This window comes from Dermacentor albipictus, chromosome 9, assembly GCF_038994185.2.
Source record: "Dermacentor albipictus isolate Rhodes 1998 colony chromosome 9, USDA_Dalb.pri_finalv2, whole genome shotgun sequence".
Classification (NCBI taxonomy): domain Eukaryota; kingdom Metazoa; phylum Arthropoda; class Arachnida; order Ixodida; family Ixodidae; genus Dermacentor; species Dermacentor albipictus.
Window position 1 is genome coordinate 48,097,189 of NC_091829.1, and position 16,611 is coordinate 48,113,799.

The 16,611-nt window shown below is 51.2% G+C and overlaps 1 protein-coding gene across 1 annotated transcript in view; it reads right to left on the bottom strand.

Annotated features, from left to right (window-relative positions):
- Positions 1-16,581, bottom strand: part of LOC135916195 (endothelin-converting enzyme 1-like) — a 32,883-nt gene extending 16,302 nt beyond the window's left edge. Inside the window, exons 1-4 of the mRNA XM_065449477.2 lie at positions 15,407-16,581; positions 5,852-6,331; positions 4,121-5,253; positions 3,164-3,375 (exon numbers count right to left, since the gene is read on the bottom strand). Of these exons, the coding sequence (XP_065305549.2) occupies positions 3,164-3,375; positions 4,121-5,253; positions 5,852-6,331; positions 15,407-15,676 (2,095 nt within the window). The 5' untranslated portion in view covers positions 15,677-16,581. The remainder of the gene's footprint in view (positions 1-3,163; positions 3,376-4,120; positions 5,254-5,851; positions 6,332-15,406) is intronic.
- Between the last annotated feature and the right edge of the window lie 30 nt (positions 16,582-16,611).

A 16,611-nucleotide genomic window follows, 5' to 3' on the forward strand; every position in this document is an offset into this window, starting at 1 on the left:
CCTCGCCGACCATGCACGCCAGCTTGCCCGTGCTCGATTGACGACCTCACAAGCCACTCAGCAGTGTCATTACAACGACCGCCATCGTGACGTACAGTTTTCGCCTGGTGCGCTCGTGCTCCTGTGGTCGCCCTCCCTCCACGTCGGACTTTCAGAGAAGCTCCTTTCGCGATACACAGGGCCCTACCGCGTGCTGCGCCAGGTGACGCCTGTGACTTACGAAATTGCTCCTGTGGGTTGAACCTCGTCCCCTCTTCTGGCATCAAGTGATGTCGTGCATGTCAGTAGGCTCAAGGCCTAATACACTGCTTCCGAGTCCGATCTTTAGTCGCTCCGGGACGGCGCGTTTGCAGCCGGGGGTAGTGTGCTGCGGAACAATATGTGCGATCACGAAAAGGCGAGCAGTGCGAAGATGACGACGACGATAAGGAGCTAGCGCGGGCTGTTGCCTATTGACCAAGCGCAGCGTATTCTATTGCAAATATACTTGTACATAGCTTTTCGTCTGCGTCTTCCTACGTAACAATATATATATATATATATATATATATATATATATATATATATATATATATATATATATATATATATATATATATATATAACTGTTCCTCTCGGATTGATGTATGTAAGAACGACCGGGTACCCGGTCTGGTGTCTTCCCTACCACGGCCGAACTGCCATTTTTTTGTAAACCCTGACGAAGATCGGTCCACCGATCGAAACTGTCGAAATTAAATACTTGTTCTGTTTACCTTGTAGCACCACTCAAGTTCTTTACGTTTGAAAGGTAGCCTGAAGAAACCCTCTTTGCCTACTATATATATATATATATATATATATATATATATATATATATATATATATATATATATATATATATATATATATATATATATATATATATATATATATATGTTGCACGTAGAGTTTCACGGATGGAGGTGAGTGTTCCAGCGTGTGTCTTAGCAGGTCAAGTTTGCGCCAAGCAGACGCAGAAACATCGATGTGTTGCGACCAGTTCAAGCGATTGTTGACTGTTACATTTAAATATTCAAACGAGTCGGTTTCAGTGACTGCTGATTGGTTAATAGTGTATTAATATGGCAGCCGATGTTTTTTGTTGTTTATGCGCTTAAAAACTGTTTTCTCTTCATTAGGTTTCATGTCCCAGCTATCGCACCAGTCAGAAATCGCTGTAAGACTTTTATTCGGGATTACTTCGTCATCAGCATCGTTAATCACTTTGTAATGCAAGCAGCCACCCGCGAGCAATTTAATATTTACGCTGTCGTAAGTGAATGCTATTATATCATTAATGTATACTAGCAAAAGCAGCGGTAAAATGTGTAACAAAAAAAATGATCGGATTGTGTGGCATTTACTACTTTTTCTGACGTTAACATCATGTTAAGAGAACTGATAAGGCTTCAAAACAAACTCTCAGAACGGAGGCGCACCACATTTAAAACACGTTTTACACTAGCCTGGCGTTTGTGTGGGTTAAATGAATAGCTAATTGCCTTTCTCTGAGGTGTTTGTACGGTGTAGTTTTCTCATCTATGCGAGTAGCTACATTGTGGTAAAAGATCGGAGGGTGAAGGTGAGGGAAACATAAGTTATCGGGAATCAATACACGAAAGTCACCGTGCGCCAAGGACGCGGTGACGAAAGCGCCTCAGGAAGTGTTTTGAAGATTGGTCATTGATGCAGAAAATGGGCCTGCGGTATTCTGGCATAAGTATCTACAATGGAAGGTAACAAATATAGATTTTGGCACTGCGTTAGACGTTGCCTTACCCTGAGTAAGTGCTTCGATAGTACGAGTTGGCAAAGGGAAACCAAGGGCACACATTCGAAACCTCAGATTCTCGTGTTTACGGTATCCGACGTTCTCTGTCATTCCATTAACGTTGAGAAAGGCAGAATTGACGTTTTGAAACCAGTTGCAATAGAACATGGCCTTTACAAAGCAAAATCTTTCCGTACGATAAACCAGCCGCTCAATCTGAAGGTCTGCTGCTACAGTGCTGGTGCTTCATAACAACCTAGAAATTTAAATTATGTGTCAGATGGACAAGATTAGACAAAAACAAGAATCAGGAGGAGACATGCTACTAATTTGGTGACTTTTAGTTGTTTTATTTGTTTCATTTGTGAGCGCTAGAGGTATTTCAATTCTGTGTTGCATATTTTCTCAGAACCCAAATTTTCGCGTTTCTTTCGTGCCCCAACAAGCATACCTATATTTCTAATAAAAAAATGGCTGTGGCTTAGCTAAGGTTAAGCCCAGGATGCGAATCATACTAGCCTTTATTTAATTCTTGAACCACTGTTTAGCCTGGTGAACTGCTGTTGCTTGGCTATATTTGGTTCGGCTAGACGAAGAAACAGCTCATGCAGGCGAGCGCACGAGCTGAGACCCGGCTATGTAGCTAGGCGGCCGCAAGCGAGCGCACAAGTTGAGCCTCCGCTTTTGCAGCTGTTATAACGTCATATGGTAGCTACGCGGCCGCGCGCGGCGCAGCAAGGAAGAGTGTGGTTGTGCGGCTAGTATGCTTCGCATAAAAATCAATTATACTTTGCATAACTATTTATTACGCAGTTGGTTGGGCAATGAGCCTCCATAAAACCATACGACAGTTTTTGACATGGCTTTTTATACGATATGGCGTGGTCGTGCAGGGGTTGGCACCAAACTCGTAATTATTCACACTCGTCCAGACTGACTGACCTAATTGCTTTGATGTTACGAACCAACAATGGGGCTCTGAGTCAGCAGTTGCCAGCACACAGGGTTCGCCGACGTGGCCGCCAGGCGTGTGAATCAAATCCGCGACCACGAAATTAGAGCAGAATGGCTAAGCCAATGGGCCTCCGCGGCCTTTCGAGCTAAGTATATGTCGCGTAGAGTGCATAATGCCATTGCGATTGCATAGCTGCATTAAAGTGGAAAGTTGGGCAAGTTGGTATGCATTCGGAATGGTAACAGCGCGAACAAGATGGCGGCGGGGTGAAAGGACGAGCGCTCGTCCTGTGCCCTTTCAATCCGTGAAAGGGCACAGGACGAAAGGGCACAGGTCGCCGTCCTGTTCGCGCTGTTACCATTACGGATGCACAGCTGAGCTGCAGTATTGCGAGATCAAGGGAAGCGGTGACGCACTCGTTTGCAGGGCCTCGGCGCTGGCGTTGGCTCTGCGCTCATTGTGCAGGTACTTGAGCGCTGTTCTCGTGGAGAGCCAGTCGCCGACGATGGTGACGCTGCGGTCGTATCGACTCCAACGGCCAACGCGGCGTTCCAGGGCTCGGCGAACGTCCGCGACGACCGTCTCGGCCACGGGAACCGACTCCTCTGGCAGGAATTCTCTCCGGTACCTGAAGGGCAGCTTCGTCTTTGTGAGCGTGCTCAGATTCTGGACGCAGGACAGCTATACGGCTTCCTTCACCGCTGGATCATCTCCAAACGGGTGGAGCAAAGCTAATGTAAAATCATGTTAGATGCCTAAGAAACGCAAATTTTGTTTTAATCTTGACTGATGTTCTTGGCTAGACGCCGACGGCAAAGAAAACCTGCTTTCTGAAGACGCGTTCCAAATCTGACGGAATTCTGCGTTAATTTGCCACGTGTAGCTTAATGTATGTTTCATGAGTTGGTATAAAACTACGCGTGACAATGCGGCCAATGCGAATTTGTTTCGTTTATAGAAAGTTACGTGAAAAGTAACCATCTGCAAGGACTACTTATAACTAAATACATTTCAAATAGATTGGTGTTTCACATTACCATCTATGACCAAACTTTAGGGCAACATATGTCCACGTATGAAATTGTGCAGCTCATTTGCCCTTAACAAACCGTAGGTGATATGTGGAGTAATCTTACCATAGTATCGTAACAATTATGTTGCAGCAATATTTAGCCTATATCAGTATTTTCATTTCGGTTAGATAAAAATTTAATAATTATTGACATAAGCTCACAGCAAAAGTATTTGGGGTCACTAAAGAAAACACCAAGGAATGCTGGATAGGCGTAGCGCATACATGATGTTTTTAAACGTTTGTCACAAGTTAGCTGAGACACCCGCGGTACTTCTATGAGCCACACAAATTATCTTACGCGTAAAGTGCCTCGTCGCCAACGAAGAGGAGCGTCTTGCTGAAGCAGTACGCGCCATGACTGACCCTTGCTTTTGACGCGCTGCCGTAGAAGTTGGCCTGCAACATCTGGTTCGAGAACAGTGCCGCCACCTGGACGGTGCCCCAGGACAGGAACATGTGCATTTTATCCTCATGGTATTGATCCCACCTCGCGTGGAAACGAGTCACGAAAGTGGGAGTATTGGTAATGAACACGATCTCATCATTTTCGCCCACCTCGACGCCGTATTCACGCAAAGCGTCAATCCAAATCGCATGAGAGCCCTTGGTCGTCCAGTACATGTACAAGTCACTGGTTGTCCCGCCGTCTCTTGTGCTCTGGTAGCTACCTAAAGCGCGCACAATGCCAAGTTCCACGCTGTGGGTATCCTCAAATGTCACGATGTCTTCATCCGTAACGATGTCTCCTTCGCTCTTGAAGTTATATCTCAGAACGTCGAAGTATCGCTTCCGAGCGCCAGGCGAACGCTGGTGCTCCGCGAGCTTGGAACTTAGGCTAAAGAACCATGGCGATATTCGTAGGTAAATGTGAGTGTCCCTCTCGCGCGGCACAACCTCGAGGTCGAGGAGGCTGGGCCAGCGCAGTCTCATCGACGTGTAGAGCAGCGTCTTCACGACAGCCGGACTGCCTGCCCTGTGCGGCCAGACGATGCCCGCCTCTCGCAGCGCCGCCTTCACCTTCTGCAGCTCGTCGCACTCGCCCCTGCCGACGCACGCGCAGCTCAGGTAGAAGGCGGTCGCGCGCTGCGTCGCATTCTGACCGTTGGCCGGCATCTCGCTGCCCGCCGCCGAACGATAGACCCCGTCGAGTGCCGCGAGAATGGTGTCCTCGCCGACGGTCAAGTCGTGGCCGCTGCGCCAGCCGTCGCAGACGTAGCGGCTGAAGCTTTCGCACGGCTTGACCGACGAGTTGGTGGAGGCGAGCAGCAGCCTGGAGTAGGACTCGCACGCCAGTGTATCGCAGGCGCCGTGGGCCCTTTCGGAGCTCTGCCGAATCAACAAGTAGAACAGCAGAGCCACGAAGGCGAGCCAGATGAAGGCGAACACGGCGTAGGCCATCGGCTGCAAGCCACCCTCGGGCGTGTACAGGCTCTGAAACAAATGGGAAACTCCGAAATGAGAAGCACGTGAGCTTGCGGGCGGGCGTTGTGGAAGCGTGAATCGTTTGGCTTTGGCGCCGTGCATACCCGTAAATTACGAAGAATACGTGTCCTACGAAAGCAGTCGTTTCTAAAATGCAGTTGCCAAGCCACGTTCTTGCCAAGCCAAGGCACCCGCCATCGTTATTGTCAGTAAGACAATAACGATGGCGGGTGCCTTCGTTAGCCTTCGTTATCTTCTCTTCGCAGTCCTTCACAATTGACAGTTAAATCATTGAACAAAAGTGCACTTGATTGCTATTTGACTGGCGGTACTTTTCACATGGTGCGAGGTCGTCATGGGTTCCAAGGCAGCATTCACTCACTACACGCATTTCTGTCTTTCTGGCTTAACGCAACAATAACACGTGGGATACGATGGAGACGAATCGCCTTACACGTAACAAAAGTGGCTGTACGTCGAGCCGCATCGATCACAGAACTCCAAATCTCCTTCGCCTCCGAATCTTCACGCCGAATAATGAGTCGTTGCTCGAGTGCACCGCATAGGGCTGATAGTAGCATGGTGCGGGCGAACTAACATAGCTCACCATGAGTGGATTCTCCCAAGGCCTGCCCGCTTCATGGGGGTCTTTCACCGGGACTATCACGGGTGGTTCCGAGATCTGTGGGCCTTGTTTCGTGCCAGGAGCTGGCACGGCTGCACTCTCGGGTCTCGGGTGCTGCTCGGGTAGAACCTGCTGGCCAGCGACTGGAGTCGCGGGAGTATGCGTATCTTCCACGCTGTAGGTTGGCCGGGGTTCTTTGGACGCTACGGCGGCGCTGACGCTGGCGATCACCGCGCTGCCGGGTACCGGAGTCGGTACCGGAGTCGGTACCGCACTCCGTGTACGACTGCGACTTCTTAGTGGCGATCTTTTACCCTTGCCTTCGCGACCAGCGGTAACCATGTTCTGGTTGGCCGGAACTGCGTTTCTCTGCCGTGACCCGACCGGAGATTCCGTTCCACTTTCCGGTCGAGGTGTCGGTGCTTTGGAAAGCCGGTCTTGCGGGGTCACTGGCGTGGTCTCCTGGTCGTAGCAAAAAACGCCGTACACTGTTGTCAGCGCTGGAGGAAAACTGTCTCAACCCGTTTGTCACACGACGACCTTAAGAAGGCAACCCAGTGCTCACGTACGTTGTGTGTGCACACTCAACACATTCAATACAATTTAGCGAGCCTTGCATTCCCGAGTGCTTGACTAACTCGTCAATGCCGTTGCACTGATTCCGTATATAAATCAGAATTCTCAAGATTTCAAATGCTCCTCGTGAATTGCCACTAAATATTCCCGCCGTCTTGTTTCATAAGACACCTTTGTTTCTTTTCATTTCTAAGTACGCTACTACATATGACGTACAATTCTAGCGAAGAGCGCAATCCCGGGAAAATAGGCAGTAAGATCATTTAGGCGCGCGTGTAAATCGTTAATGGCTTTTGTCGATCTTTTTTCACCGGCCAATCATTGTTATAATGTAATCGCTCAGCGAAGGATGCGCGTTAATGTATCGGTGCTCCCTCGAATGTTCTCTACGTTTCTATATAGTGAGGAATAGCCCTGTCTCACCAGATCGCGTGCGTTCCTGAACGCATTTGCGAGCACAATCGATTACGCTGGAACCGACGAGCAGCGTTGCCACTTTTTTTTTTTTTGAGTGTGTCACCAAACTTAGACGAAGAAGTCATTAAAGTTTCGCGAGATCTTGCTGTAAAGCCACGGTCGCTTGAACCGTATAGCGTGAATTTTCAATATTGTATAGGCGCTTTGGAACAATTCATTATATGGGCGAAGATGACGTAACGCATCAACCTAATCATTTCATTTTCATCTATAGTATCCGTGTAGATGATTAGGAAGTGACGTCGAACTTAAAAGAAGGGTGTAGCAGAGGACCTTTACTTCACTAATTGAAATGAAATTGTTGGGTTCTGTGTGCCAAACCCGCAATATTACTATGAGGTACGCCGTAGCGCGGGATTCCGAATTAATTTTGTCCTTTTGGGGTCTTTTAACGCGTACCAAAGGCACGGTACACGGGCTATTTTGCATTTCGCCCCCATCGAAAGGCGGCCACCGCGCCCAGATTTGACATCGCGCCCTCGACCTTGGCAGCGTAACGGCATATTGTCGCTAAGCCACCGGGGCGGCCTTACTATAGTTACAGACATACGAACGGTTACAAGTGAAATTATGCTTTTGCTACCGCCTTGTAAGGTTGCAAATACCCCTAGCATGGTTTAAGAAAAAATCACAGGTAACCTGGTTTTCCGAGGGCTATGAAGCACTTGTTCTACGTTGTGCCAGAAATTTTTATTCTTGTCGGAATTCGTTGAAGAACATGATTGGGTGAGCCAACAAACGCGAGTAAATGATATCTTACTTGAAATCAAGAAAAAGAAATGGGCATGGGCAGGACACGTAATGAGGAGAGAAGATAACCGATGGTCATTAAGAGTTACGGAATGGATTCCAAGGGAAGGGAAGCGTAGCAGAGGGCGGCAGAAAGTTAGGTGGGCGGAGTAGATTAAGAAGTTTGCAGGGACAACATGGCCACAATTAGTACATGACCGGGGTAGTTGGTGAAGTATGGGAGAGGCCTTTGCCCTGCAGTGGGCATAACCAGGCTGATGATGATGATGATGATGTTGAAGAACATCGATAATCCACGACGACACCCGTATCGTTATCGTACCGCGGTGATGTTTACGCGACCGTTATAAAGGTCAAACACTACGTTACTGCTCCTTTGTGCTCCCGATTATCCTGCATTATTGGTTTGTAGGAGTGGAAGCAGCGCGTGCAGATTCCCGAGAACCAACCCAGTCGCTCCGATATGTACGCCTTTCTGCAGCTGATCTAATTGCTGCCATAAAATTCACTGCAGTAAATTTCGATAAGTTACTGCCACGTTTGCGAATGACCTCCAATGATACGTATTTACTAAAACAATACAGTGCCAACAGCATTTGGGCAATGGGTTTAATAAAGAGCGCAGTTGAAATCCATCGGCGCAATTAACCACAGCGTTTGGTCACAAAGCCCACACGCCCTACCACCTATTTCTTCTACCTATACCTGCAGATTTTGAACTTTAAAGTGTACTTTAGAAAGCCACTTAAGAAGCAACTTTCTGTGCAAGCAAGTCACCAATCGTTCTGTCATATCGTCAAGAAATGTCGCTGGTCGCTATATAGAAAACATTTGTCGACCGAGATGGAGACGTCCATTGTTCGGGACCCGGCGAATTCCGGCGTTAGCCAGATGTGTGTTGAATTTCAAGGGGAAGAAATTTCTACCGAGGAATTCAACGACGATGCAGACTGGTCGCATGTAGGCCGGCGTATAAAGAACTTGGCCAGCCAGGGGACTGCCGCTCGCCAGTCAAGACCTACGACGAAGAACTTTGCCAGGAACGTGAACGCTTCGGTGACGAGGACAGCAAGGATGCCGGACGCTCTACCGAGGGAGGAGACCAAGGTGATAGTGCGGCCTCGGGGAGGCCTTAACATCGCGAGAACTCAGACCGCCACCGTGGCATCAGCCATCATGACGGCGGTGAACGTATCAAGGGAGGACGGAGCAGCGGACACCTTCTGCCCCAACTTGCAACAAAACATCATGGTGGTGAGTATCCCCGACGATATACGTGCTTCACGCTACGCCGAGATAAAATCGATCTGCATTGATGGCAAGGAACACGTGGTTGGCGCATATCAAACCGAGCCATATGGCACCGTTAAAGGCATTATTAGAGGTATCCCGATAGAGGACTCCACGGCCGCAATCGACCGGAACATTGTAAACTCGAAAAATCCCTTGGCACTTGGCGCTGCTAAGAATGGCGAGCTACAAGGCAAAATTGCCACCAAATTACGACAAGGGGGCAAGATGCGCATTCCGCACCCTCTCCGTCACTGCAGCTAGGAGGCGTTCGCTGTTAAGAATGGCGAGCTGCAGGGCAGGATCGCCACTGAATTACGACAAGGGGGCAAGACGCGCATTCCGCACCCTCTCCGTCACTGCAGCTAGGAGGCGTTCGAAGAAGCGGCCTTTGTGCTGAAAACCGCCGCCTTCCTCCAGCCCCATCGACATTGTGACGGGACGAGTTCGGTGTGTGAACAATGGTTTCGGAGTTCCCCAACGTGGACCTGATATGACACGCGTGGACAAGCTGCCGTGGGGAAGCCGTATTTTGGTGCTTCTCATGCTCGTCCAGACGCAGGACAACGAGCTACCCTCGATGGGCGCCGATACTTCCCGGAACGGCACCCCTCCAACGCCGGCGTCGGGCATCAGAACGCGGTTGCCTTTGTGTACGTAAACTGATCTGTGGAGCAGCGGCGAGTTGGTGATGAGTAAACGAACAGTCGCCGCCTCGTATGGCCGGCGGACCGAGTGTATAAAAACTGTTGTTGTGCGAATGCTGGATACACTTCTCTTGAGCAGTCATGTTAGACTGAGTCACTTCTCTCATGCAGTCATGTTGGACTGATACTCTTTTTCTCAAGCAGTCATGTTAGACTGATTTAATTTCTGTAATTAAACCCATTTTCCTCGTTCTCGATGAAAAGCAGTTATTCACTTCATCAACAACCTCAGCATAAATAAGTTGGACGACGGCATGGGCCAGCTACTTTCGAATTCATGCCGTACTCCAATCTTGGCAAAGGACCACGAGCGATGGGATTGAGCCCCCAATCCTGACAGCGCGAAGAGGATTGGTCTCGACCACAGTCATCGTGGCTTTCAAGAGCCTGAAGGTCCCGAATTACGTGTGCTATGGTCCCGTTCTCACCAAGTGCAGCCTATATCGAAAACAATTCGATGTATGTAAGCAGTGCGGAAAGGTGGGCCACCGCCGCGACGTTTGTCCAAACCCTCACGTGAGGGCTTGCTTTGCCTGCGGGTCCGTTGACCCCAAGGAAGACCATAGTTGTACCCCCACTTGCCGATATTGCGGAGGACCACATCTGACCGGTGACAAGGTCTGCAAGAATTGGTTCAAGGTCCCATACGTAGTTACAAGGAGACAATGGGAGCGCAAGATGGCCGAATAACAAGCGCAGCAGCAACAACGAGCATCGCTCAGAGCTGAGGGATTTCCATCGCTGATGTCAGCAACCGCAACACCTGCCGGCCCAGCTGGTCGCCGAGCGTCACGTTCCGCCTCGAAGCGCAGGGCCAGCGAGAGTAGACAGCGTAGCCTTAGCGGTAAGCGATCGCAGTCACGTGACCGCGTGAGCTGGGCCGATGCAGCAAGGCACGCTGCCAAGAAAGCACAGGGGGGTGCCACCACCACCACCACCTCCAATACCGCAGCGACCACCGCAACGACCAAGACCATTAGCACCAGCAAGACCGTCGATGGCAACAACAGCAGCAAGACGAGGGAAGACGAGGCGATGAGGATGTTGAAGGAAGCCAACGAGGCACTCAGGCGCAAAAACAACGAGCTCGAGACCAAAGTCAGTAGGCAAGAGGCCACTATTAGCAAGATGACAAACGAGATCATGGAAATCAAGAAGCTTCTGACTACCCGTTCCACCAATAACGAAACGCCCCAAGCGGTATCATGTGAACCAACACCCAGCATCAGCAGCGCTGTACCATCAACATCCGCTGAGAAGGAACCGGCACCCAAGAGACGAGCGATCGAGAACCTGAAGGAGCACAAGCTCAACGACCGGGTGGACAACCTGAAAGACAAGGTCGACCAAATCGAGGAACACCTTGACGGGCTCGAAGATTATATTAAGACAACGTTCACCACGATGATTAACGACAGGTTCGCCGTCATCGAGCGGACGTGTCAGCAGTTAACGAATGAAATGCAGCAGATAACGCGCAGTACAATCAGCAACAATCATGGCCGCTCCAGCAACAACAACTACAGCAGTGAAGGGTCTCGTGACCTGGCACTGGAACTGTAATGGTTTCGCTAGCAAGAAGGCAGTCTTGCAGCAACACATAACACAAGTAGCAAGCAAGCCTGATATAATCATGATACAAGAGGCTCGCACTGATACAGTGTCGCTACCCGGTTATCGGGTATACGCCAAGTCTCCAAAGGTCAGCGGCGGTAGAGGGATATGCACATTGGTTCGCAAGGGACTCACCCTCATTGAGCACGAGTTGCACAATAGTAAAATTGAGTACACTCTCATCGAGGTCGTTACGGGCAAGAAACAAAAGAACAGTACCTTTCTGCTTAACGTCTACAGTAGCCCTTCACACTGGAAGCAAAAATTTAAGACGCTCCTTCACAGAGCCAGCACCGTGGCGGGGACTCACAGGCTCGTCGCCTGTGGGGACTTCAACGCGGCACACCCGGCATGGGGATATAACAAGCAATTGGCCAAGGGGCGAGACCTGTTCCATGACACATTAGACCTGGGCTTCACCCTCGTCACAGACCCGACTGATCCTACAAGGATTGGGAACTCTGTGTCCAGGGATACGACGCCGGACCTCACGTTCGTGAAGAACGACGAGAAGGGGAATATCTCCTGGCGCAACACGGGGTCAGAGCTCGGCGGCGACCACTACATCGTAGAGGTCATCATACCGGAAGAGGTCAAGGCCTCGGAGGACACCAGAAAACATAATTTTACGGATTGGGATGCCTTCCGTAGCCTGTTACCAACGGAGATGGAGGAAATCGAGAACATAGAAGAATGGTCAGCCCACATCGCGGGGAAGGTCAAGGAGGCGACCAAAATCATAGAAACGGATGAGCAGGTCGACAAGGTTGACAGCCGCCTCGCGCACTTATTCGAAGCAAAGCAATCTATCCTAAACAGGTGGAAGAAACAACGACTAAATCGGCGCCTAAGGAAGAAGGTGGCGGAGCTGAATCGCGCCATCGAAGTTCATTGTCTGCTGCTCTGCACGCAACAATGGAACGAAATCTGCAATGCTGTGGACGGGCAGATGCATTGCGGCAAAACCTGGAACTTGATGCGGCATCTGCTCGACGAGACTAAAACAGTCCCACCAACGCAACCGCCTCGCAAAGATCATTCACAGAGCAGTCAAGGAAAACGGGGAAATTGAAGTAATCAGACGCATAAACAGCAAGTACCTTCCGGTTACACCCACGGAAAGGCATCCTGAGTACGGCGGTCAAGCCAACGAGAAGCTTGACCGCGACATCAGCGTCGAGGAGGTGCGAGCGGCCCTGCACGAACTAAACAGCAAGTCGGCGGCCGGCCCGGATCACATCTCGAACAGAGCTCTCAAGAACCTCAGCGATGTGGCCATCGAAAACCTCACCGGTTACTACAACAAGTGCTGGAGTGCGGGGTCATTGCCCCAGCAGTGGAAGGCTGCCAAGACCATACTCATCCCCAAACCAGGCAAGCCGCCGAACACAGACAACCTCCGGCCCATCTCGCTCACGTCCTGCGTGGGCAAGGTGTTGGAGCACGTCCTCATGTGTAGGTGGCAGGATTACCTGGAGGAGTCGGGCCTATACCCCACCACGATCATCGGGTTTCGGCGTTCCCTCGGCACCCAAGACGCGATGATTCTGTTGAAGAAAGATATAATTGACGATGATACCTTAATGAAAGACAACAAGGCCATTCTGGGGCTGGACCTGCAGAGCGCCTTCGACAATTTGAAGCACTCTGCAATCCTAGCCCAGGTGTCCAGACTCAACATGGGCGCAAGAACGTACAATTATATCAAGGACTTTCTGACGGGGCGGACTACCGAGCTCTGCGCCGGCGATCTACGGCTCCAAGAGAAGTGGCTCGGCAGTGTCGGGACCCCCCAAGGGTCGGTCATCTCGCCGTTGTTATTCAACCTCGTTATGATCGGGGTGGCCAAGCGACTCTATCGCGTCGAGGGCGTCTGGCACACCATCTACGCCGATGACATCACGCTGTGGGTTCCGGGAGGCAGCGATGGTCACATTGAGAGCACGCTGCAAGAAGCCGTCAACGCGATTGAAGACCAGCTGAACGGTTCCGGTTTGATCTGATCACCGAGCAAGTCAGAACTGCTGGTATTACCACCGAAATACGTCAGACGTAAGAAGAGCGAAGCGAGGGATTACGAGGCCATCAAGATCGTGACGAGGAACGGCCACGTGATCCCGGAGGTCGACAAAATCCGGGTGCTCGGCATGATCATAGACAAGCGACGGGGCAACGGCGAGACTATTTCCCGCCTTACAGCCAAGATTACCAACGCAATACGTCTCATCAGACGGGTTGCCAACCGCTAGGCCGGGATGAAGGAGGAAAGCTTGATTCGGCTTGTGCACTCCTTCGTAATCAGCCACGTCACCTACGTTGCAGCGTTCCACAACTGGATGCAATGTGAAAGGAATAAAATCAACGCCCTGATACGCCGAGCTTACAAGGCGGCGCTTGGACTATTCGAGTGTAAGCCGGCAGGCGCATACTTCAATACTTGGGCTTCACGCCCGGAGCGAAAGCGGCGAGTAGCGACGTTTCTGTCCCGGACGGAACCCGGCGCCGGATTCGGGTGGACCTCATCCCGAGAAACATGAACCCGGAGTATAACAAGGAGAGAAGAGCGGCGAGGGCCAAGGCCCTCATCGACTTTCACGCCAAAGACGAGCACGCAAGGTTCGTGGATGCGGCAGAATACCAGGGAGACTACGCGGCGTTCGTAGCTACCGTCATCGAGGCGTCGTCCGGCGCGACGAGGGCAGCGGCGAGCTTACGGGTCCGCGAGGCGTGTCAGGCGAAGGAGGTGGACATTGCCCTGGCCATTGCCGACCCCGGGTGTCAGACGGTGTTGTGCGATTCCCGAAGTGCAGTGCGGAATTATGCAAAGGGCAAAGTGTGTGGTGAGGCTGTGCGCGTTCTGTGCTCGGCTGACCTGCAACGACAGAATCGGTATGTTAGAATCAAGTGGTTCCCGGCGCACGCGGGCAACGATGCGTCCGAGAAGCACGATAACCACAACGAGACGGCACACGCAGTGGCGCGAGCGCTAACCAACCGCTCCGCTGCAACCGACCGTCCAACGTGGTGTAGTGCCAAGGACCGCATGACAACGTTCAACGAACTTGCACAGTTCCACCGCCTGTCTCGAAGGACTTTCCCACCCCCGCACCCGGTGCTGAGCCGAGCGGAGGCAGTGCTGTTCAGACAATTGCAAACTGGTTCTTTACCCACCCCAGTATTAATGACTCATCTATACCCTAAATTATATGTGAGTGATGTGTGCCGCGTGTGCCAGCGGGAGAGGGCCACCCTGACGCACATCCTATGGGATTGCACCAAGTTCCCCGATGAGGCTTCGACAAGTACAACGATTCCTCCGCGACTCGCGGCTGCGGCGGAATGCTACGACCACGAAAGCCAAACCTGGGCCATCCAGCAGGTCTCGGCGGCTCTTGAAAGACAAAGGCCGAGCGAAACCGACGGAACGTTGCCCCTCAGGGCGACCGACCGCGGGAGTAACACGCGCTGAGAGTTGAGTAGAGACCACCCGCTGAGAAGACGGCAGGGCCCGCGTCACGGCGCCATTTAGTCATGGTGTCGTTCTGCAGGCAACTACATGAAGTTGTCTCTCTCTCTCTCTGTCGCTAAACAAACCGAAAACGTCGCTGAATGTGGAGACAAAGTGCTAAAATTTCAACACTGTCGTCGCTCTGGTCTGAGTACATGTTACTTGTTTCGCTCGACATAAGTTCCAACCTCGACCAATGAAAAGTGAACTTCTTAGGGCGCACATCTGGTCCTGTCTCAGTCACAGTGGCGTAGCTAGGTCGTCTGGCAGCTGGGCCCCCCCCCCTGCTGGCCCCGTGCACCCGGGGCCCACGGCTACTCCCCCCCACCCCTTTTGCTACGCCACTTCTCAGTCATCACCGTCACGGCAACATGGCAATATAGCTTACACAGAACATTTCTTCACCGGGTTCTCCTATACAAAACGGAATATCACAGCGTTCGCCAATGATCATAACTGTCATCGCCGACGTCCCATACGCGAAGGGACAGCGGTGACTAAGTGCCCCTAACAAACGCCGGCGCCGTAAAGGTGAAGGGACGGGACGTATGAGACCTACGTGAATCAGGCCTAAATAAGGAGTCCAGCTACATGTCGCAGTGAATTCACTCTCACCTTGTGTTGTTCGCCAGCAGTTTCCTTGCGAACGGTGCCGTGTGGCTCGGCAGGCCCTGAAGAGGCACGTTCCCCCAGCGGCTTTCCCCGTTCCAGGTATCGCTGCTCGCTCGAGTGTTTCGATCGGTTGGGCGTCGACATTCCTGACTTCGGGGACGCCTTCCTGGACTCCGGGGTCTTGGGCGAAGCCTTGCCCTTGCTGCCCGTTTTGGTGGTGTTCGCTCTCTGCGGCTCCTGCTTAGGAGTCTTGTCTGTGGGCCTAGGTTCCATGGCGCTTGACGTCTTCCGCGCCTTTATCACAGTGCCGAAGTCAGTTCCGACGAAACCTTGGGTTGCACTGAAGCTTTTGTCGCAGATCAGTCGGCAACATCAGATAGCTTTGCGCTGAAAACTACGATGGCTTCGATGATGAAGGGCGCTCGAGCCAGAGATTTCTTCTTCTGCGCGGATCACGTGATCACGCGCTCACGTTGCGGGCTTGCTCAGAGAATAGTGGCGATGTTGATGATTTGAAAGATAGCGGCGCGTGTGAACCTTTTTGGCGAATGCCCCGTTGTGGATGTGTGCAGTATCGTTCTCATATGAACTAAGGGAGATTGGCGAGTAAGCGGGTAGAGTAAAAAAATGCATTTGAGGGATTAACGACGATGGTGCGATCGATTCTAGGGATAAATGAATGAAAGCAAGTGGGTGAATATTTGTTATTGAAGAGTAAGGCGGGCCGCATTTTAGTTTGTTTGAACAGAGAGAGAGAGAGAACAATTCAAGGTCATTGCGCCCTGCGATGGTGGATGGCCAGCGGAGCTGTAAACATCGTGGTAAGAAAACTTGTAAAGACTTTATTGAATCACTCATTCTCACTTAGTAACGGCAGTCATAACAGCTTTGTGGTCGCTATGGTATATACTGATCGGCATATATTTACTCGCAACTGCAAACACATTTTCTGGTAATGTCAGATCGATGCACGTACGCCGTTGGGTGGTCGGTTGGGGCCAGATCGGTGTGGCATCACAAGCGATACGCCTGCAATAGGAAACGCCCCCTTTCTGGTCCCGACACATCCACACTGAAATCGCCGATGACAACCGCAGGGGTCGTGTCATCGCAACTAACCTACGCAAAGCGAGTAGCCATGAACCCTACGGCGTTGCGAGCCAGTGCATTTTTTGTTTGCTTACGGGGGTATTAGCCACTGATGATGA